Source organism: Ascaphus truei, chromosome 11, assembly GCF_040206685.1.
Source record: "Ascaphus truei isolate aAscTru1 chromosome 11, aAscTru1.hap1, whole genome shotgun sequence".
Lineage (NCBI taxonomy): Eukaryota > Metazoa > Chordata > Amphibia > Anura > Ascaphidae > Ascaphus > Ascaphus truei.
In genome coordinates, this window is record NC_134493.1 from 62,072,539 (window position 1) to 62,075,038 (window position 2,500).

The 2,500-nt window shown below is 59.0% G+C and overlaps 1 protein-coding gene across 1 annotated transcript in view; it reads right to left on the reverse strand.

Annotated features, from left to right (window-relative positions):
- The window catches only part of GREP1 (glycine rich extracellular protein 1), a gene marked incomplete at its 3' end in the record, with an annotated part of 130,040 nt that overhangs the window by 89,713 nt on the left and 37,827 nt on the right, over positions 1-2,500 (reverse strand). Inside the window, exons 3-4 of the mRNA XM_075565144.1 lie at positions 408-455; positions 283-327 (exon numbers count right to left, since the gene is read on the reverse strand). Of these exons, the coding sequence (XP_075421259.1) occupies positions 283-327; positions 408-455 (93 nt within the window). The remainder of the gene's footprint in view (positions 1-282; positions 328-407; positions 456-2,500) is intronic.

The following is a 2,500-nucleotide window of genomic DNA, read 5'->3' on the forward strand; positions in this document are numbered from 1 at the left end:
TGCACCTAGCGAGGCTAGAGTCTACTCCCCAGGCCCCTGCACCTAGCGAGGCTAGAGTCTTCTCCCCAGGCCCCTCCACCTAGCGAGGCTAGAGTCTCCTCCCCAGGCCCCCAGTTGGTATTGTATCTTTGTTTTGGCTGCTGGCGTGCCAGAATAAACCCCATTTTATTCAGAACCTTGTCCTGTCTGGTGCTGGTGCTGGTGCTGGTGCTGGCGATCCCGGTGGTTTCGGGGTGAAAGTTCTGCTCTCCCGTGACAGAGATACAGACAGAAATATCTCACCTGCTTTCCTGGGCTTTAAACCGGCTCCGTATCCATTGTTCGGACCTGGGAGAAGACACACTATGAGTAACTGCCCTCCCCGTGTCCCCAACATTCCAAATGCCCCCCTGCCCTGTGATACTCACCAGCTGCCCCCTGCTGGTACCCCTGAGGGGCATACTGGGGGTATTTCCCTGTACAACGAAAGACAACATTACAGAGTAACAGCCAGGGACACCGAGTATCAAAAAGGAACAGAAAGTAATCCCAGTATCATCAAGTACCACACAGTAACAATACTACATAATACTTGAACTAAACAGCCTGTCACTGAATCCACATCTCACTCACAGGCTTTGACGCCCGCTCCACGCTGCTGACCCAGAGGTAAACCTGAAACAGACAGACGCTTAGAGAAGAGCCCCCTGGGGACCAGTAACTGCACCTGCAGTGACAGCACCCCCTGGGGAGCAGTAACTGCACCTGCAGTGACACAGCACCCCCTGGGGACCAGTAACTGCACCTGCAGTGACACAGCACCCCCTGGGGACCAGTAACTGCACCTGCAGTGACACAGCACCCCCTGGGGACCAGTAATTGCACCTGCAGTAACACAGCACCCCCTGGGGACCAGTAACTGCACCTGCAGTGACACAGCACCCCCTGGGGACCAGTAACCGCAACTGCAGTGACACAGCACCCCCTGGGGACCAGTAACCACCACTGCAGTGACACAGCACCCCCTGGGGACCAGTAACCGCAACTGCAGTGACACAGCACCCCCTGGGGACCAGTAACCGCAACTGCAGTGACACAGCACCCCCTGGGGACCAGTAACTGCACCTGCAGTGATACAGCACCCCCTGGGGACCAGTAACCGCAACTGCAGTGACACAGCACCCCCTGGGGACCAGTAACCGCAACTGCAGTAACACAGCACCCCCTCGGGACCAGTAACTGCACCTGCAGTGATACAGCACCCCCTGGGGACCAGTAACTGCACCTGCAGTGATACAGCACCCCCTGGGGACCAGTAATTGCACCTGCAGTAACACAGCACCCCCTGGGGACCAGTAACTGCACCTGCAGTGACACAGCACCCCGTGGGGACCAGTAACCGCAACTGCAGTGACACAGCACCCCCTGGGGACCAGTAACCGCCACTGCAGTGACACAGCACCCCCTGGGGACCAGTAACCGCAACTGCAGTGACACAGCACCCCCTGGGGACCAGTAACTGCACCTGCAGTGATACAGCACCCCCTGGGGACCAGTAACCGCAACTGCAGTGACACAGCACCCCCTGGGGACCAGTAACCGCCACTGCAGTGACACAGCACCCCCTGGGGACCAGTAACCGCAACTGCAGTGACACAGCGCCCCCTGGGGACCAGTAACCGCAACTGCAGTGACACAGCACCCCCTGGGGACCAGTAACCGCAACTGCAGTGACAAAGCACCCCCTGGGGACCAGTAACCGCAACTGCAGTAACACAGCACCCCCTGGGGACCAGTAACTGCACCTGCAGTGATACAGCACCCCCTGGGGACCAGTAACTGCACCTGCAGTGACACAGCACCCCGTGGGGACCAGTAACTGCACCTGCAGTGACACAGCACCCCCTGGGGACCAGTAACTGCACCTGCAGTGACACAGCACCCCCTGGGGACCAGTAACTGCACCTGCAGTGACACAGCACCCCCTGGGGACCAGTAATTGCACCTGCAGTGACACAACAGCCCTGGGGACCAGTAACTGCACCTGCAGTGACACAGCACCCCCTGGGGACCAGTAACCACAACTGCAGTAACACAGCACCCCCTGGGGACCAGTAACCGCCACTGCAGTGACACAGCACCCCCTGGGGATCAGTAACCGCCACTGCAGTGACACAGCACCCCCTGGGGACCAGTAACCGCCACTGCAGTGACACAGCATCCCCTGGGGACCAGTAACTGCAACTGCAGTGACACAGCACCCCCTGGGGACCAGTAACCGCAACTGCAGTAACACAGCGCCCCCTGGTGTTCAATGTGTGTAATCAGTGAGGCAGGCTCTGGGTATCAGTGTGACCCCCATGTGGCAGGCTCTGGGTATCAGTGATACCCCCATGTGGCAGGCTCTGGGTATCAGTGATACCCCCATGTGGCAGACTCTGGGTATCAGTGACCCCCCATGTGGCAGGCTCTGGGTATCAGTGACCCCCCCATGTGGCAGGCTCTGGGTATCAGTGATACC